This window comes from Arachis ipaensis, chromosome B08 (assembly GCF_000816755.2).
Source record: "Arachis ipaensis cultivar K30076 chromosome B08, Araip1.1, whole genome shotgun sequence".
NCBI lineage: Eukaryota > Viridiplantae > Streptophyta > Magnoliopsida > Fabales > Fabaceae > Arachis > Arachis ipaensis.
Genome location: NC_029792.2, coordinates 108,672,509 through 108,675,626, shown reverse-complemented (window position 1 = coordinate 108,675,626; position 3,118 = coordinate 108,672,509). Strand labels below are relative to the sequence as shown.

Genomic DNA, 3,118 nt, shown 5'->3' with positions numbered 1-3,118 from the left:
TTTTTAATTATTTATAAATTAAATAATTAAAAGATAAAATTCTAACACATTAATTAACAAAAAAATTAATTTGACATTAATCAAATTTTAACATACAAATCATCACACTATAAATTATTTATAAATTAAATAAGTTATCGATAAAAGCCTAAGATATAATTTAATAAAAAAATTAATTCGATATTAGTTAAATTTTAACATATAAACGAACTAACGCCTACATTTTTTATAAATTAAATAGTTCAAAGAAAAAAACTCACACATAAGTTAACAAAAAAATTAAATAAACTGTAGGGATTTTAGATTTTTTGTTAACTTATGTATTAGACTCTTACTCGCACTCTCAAGAGTGTAATCATCTTTTAGTCTCGTGGTTTAGGTATAAATTTAGATATCCTGGCAGGAGTTTTACTGATTATGTGTCCATGTGCTTGTTCATAAATTAGGATATGGATTTTACGGTTTATGCTAATACTTGATTGTTTATAAATTATGGTAAAAGTTCTATGGTTATATGTATTTATAAAAAGTGATAAGAGTTTTATTGATTATTGTTGATCGAAAAAGTACTTTCGATAAAAGTGAGTTGAATCGAAATGAGTTAAGTGTGGTTTCTCAAGAAGACGCGCGCGTGCGAGTTTGAAGTTGGACGTAATCGGTGCTGATGTGAATTTCGATTGTTTTGTTAATCAAGTAAGCCAAATTGAGTAGGAGATTCGATTCGAAGAATTGAGTAAGGCCTTCGAAAGAGCTGATCGATTAGTTGTGAAATTGGGAAGTTAATGGCTTTTATGGCACGAGGAGATCATAAAGAATATCAACAATCTTGCGGCGGAAACGGTTACCAAGAGAGACTGCACTTCAAATTTAAAATGTCATATTTAATTGTAATTAATTGTAAATTAATGGGCAGTTATGTAAGATTATCCTATAAATACTAGGAAATCTTAGTGAATAAGGGTTGGAACTTTTACTCAGAAAAAACACTCTAGCACTCTCACATCCCAACGAATCCCTGAGTTTGCGATCGAGTTACATTTTCTGTAGGGTTCCTACCATCTTCTTCTTTCTTTCACTTTATTTTTTCTGTAAACTTAATATTTCAACCAATTTTATTTATCAAGTGTTCTTTACTTTCGATGTTCAATTTATCCTTCTGCCTTTAAGTCTTTCATATTGAAGTCCTTTGATCCAATCGAAGGCATCTTTATTGTTTTTCCTTTAATTTCATTGCAAACCTTTCCATTTTATTATCTATTTGGATTTTAAAACTTTAATTTCTAAGTCCTATTTATTAATTTACAAATTTACTTTATTTTATTTTCAAATTTGGTCTATTCGAAGACGCTTTTGATGCACTTCTAGAAAATTGGTACTCGCACAGAGGAGTAGGTTTTGCTCCCAGATCACTAGATATCGAACCACCATCGATTTGCTAAAAATCGACAAAACAAATTGGCACGCTAGGTGGGACAATTTTAAATCGAAGTGTGTCAAATAAATCTTTTTCTAGTAATTGTTAGTGTATGCGATTACGAAGTGGAAAGATCATTCACATGGCTGATGAATTATCAAATGTGAATGGTGGTTCATCCACAAATGATAGCATACTGATTTCCATGTAACAAGCCGATGTGTCTTCACGTTCAGAAGGTGCAATTGGGACTGAAAGTATAGTCGTTACGACTATTCAAACTGGAAATGTTGGACGTAATACTCGTCCACATGGTCCTGTGCCACCATATCAACCTCCATTAACCGCTGGATGACCCCTGTATGGTCTTCCTCCTGGTTATACCCCACCGGTGGGTGGTTTTATGCCGCCTGTCCGTTTTGGGAATGTAAATGGGACGAATAATGTTCGAAACCTGCAACATTCCGAGTATTCTCGTGATTATCATGTGGGCTCCACTTTGAATGCTGCGAATTTGATGGCAGTATATCAGCAACAAATGGAGGAAAATCACCATGACTTGGTTAACTTATTGACTCAGCAAATGACTACAATTCTAAATCCCATGATGGCTGATCATGAATCGAGATTCGAGCGTCTTGCTAGACAAGTCGAGAGGATTGCTCGAATCGTTGATTATGATGAAGGTGAGAGGTATAATGGTAGGGGAAATAACGAAGGAATGGAAAATATTTTTCAAAATGAAGACCATATTCCGAATCGAGAAAATTCTCACGTGGTTCCCCGAGGCCAAAATGCTGATGACTGTTTAGCCAGATTACGTGGTGGTGAACGTTATCAAGTCACCAGAATTGTAGAAGAAGTACTGAATCGAGTTGGATTGAATGTTGGTTTTATGAACCAACCACATTTTGTGTTTGGTTTTTCCCAAGTGGTTCAAATGGCAAAAGTGCCAAGAGGGGGTGAAAAGCCCAAAAATAACCACAAAATTTGTGGTGAAGTTGAAGAATCAACTACTGAACATGTGGCTCGTTATTTGGTCGAGATTGGGAATCTAGCTAATGATGAAAATTTAAAAATGAAATTTTTTCCTTCGTCATTGACTAAGAATGCATTTACTTGGTTCTCAAATCTTAGACCAAATTCGATTACAACATGGAGTCAGTTAGAAACAGTCTTTCATGCTCAGTTCTATCGAAGTGAAATGAACGTAGCAGTTACCAATTTGGTGGCTTTGAAACGTGAAGATGGTGAGACCATTGATGATTATTTAATACGTTTCAAAAAACGCTAGAAGTAGATGCTATGTGTCATTACCTGAGAATGAGATAGTGAAAATAGCAACTATGGGGTTGGGATTTTATATGCGCAGAAAATTGCTTAATGTGCATATTCCCGATCTGGCCCATCTGGCTGAAAAGGTTTGACAGACCGAACTTATGAAAAAAGAAAAAGAAAAATATAGGAGTGAGCAGAGGTCGAAGAGTAAACCGTTTACTCGTAAAGAAAAGGTTGCATATGTAACTATGGAATCCTCAGAGGAGGAATTCGATTTCGAAACAGAGGTCGATTTGGCTGAACTTAAGAAAGGTCCTCCATATGTTTGCTTTTTACTGAAGAAACTTCCTAGTAATGAAAAGTCAAATGATTCAAAACTTAAAAGTGGAAAGAAGTATAGTTTTGATATCTCAAAATCTAATCAGA

General features: G+C 34.3%; 1 protein-coding gene across 1 annotated transcript; it reads left to right on the top strand.

Annotated features, from left to right (window-relative positions):
* Nucleotides 1,818-2,708, top strand: LOC107611341. Its single transcript, XM_016313278.1, has one exon. It carries the CDS (start codon nt 1,818-1,820, stop codon nt 2,706-2,708), a length of 891 nt encoding a protein of 296 aa, XP_016168764.1.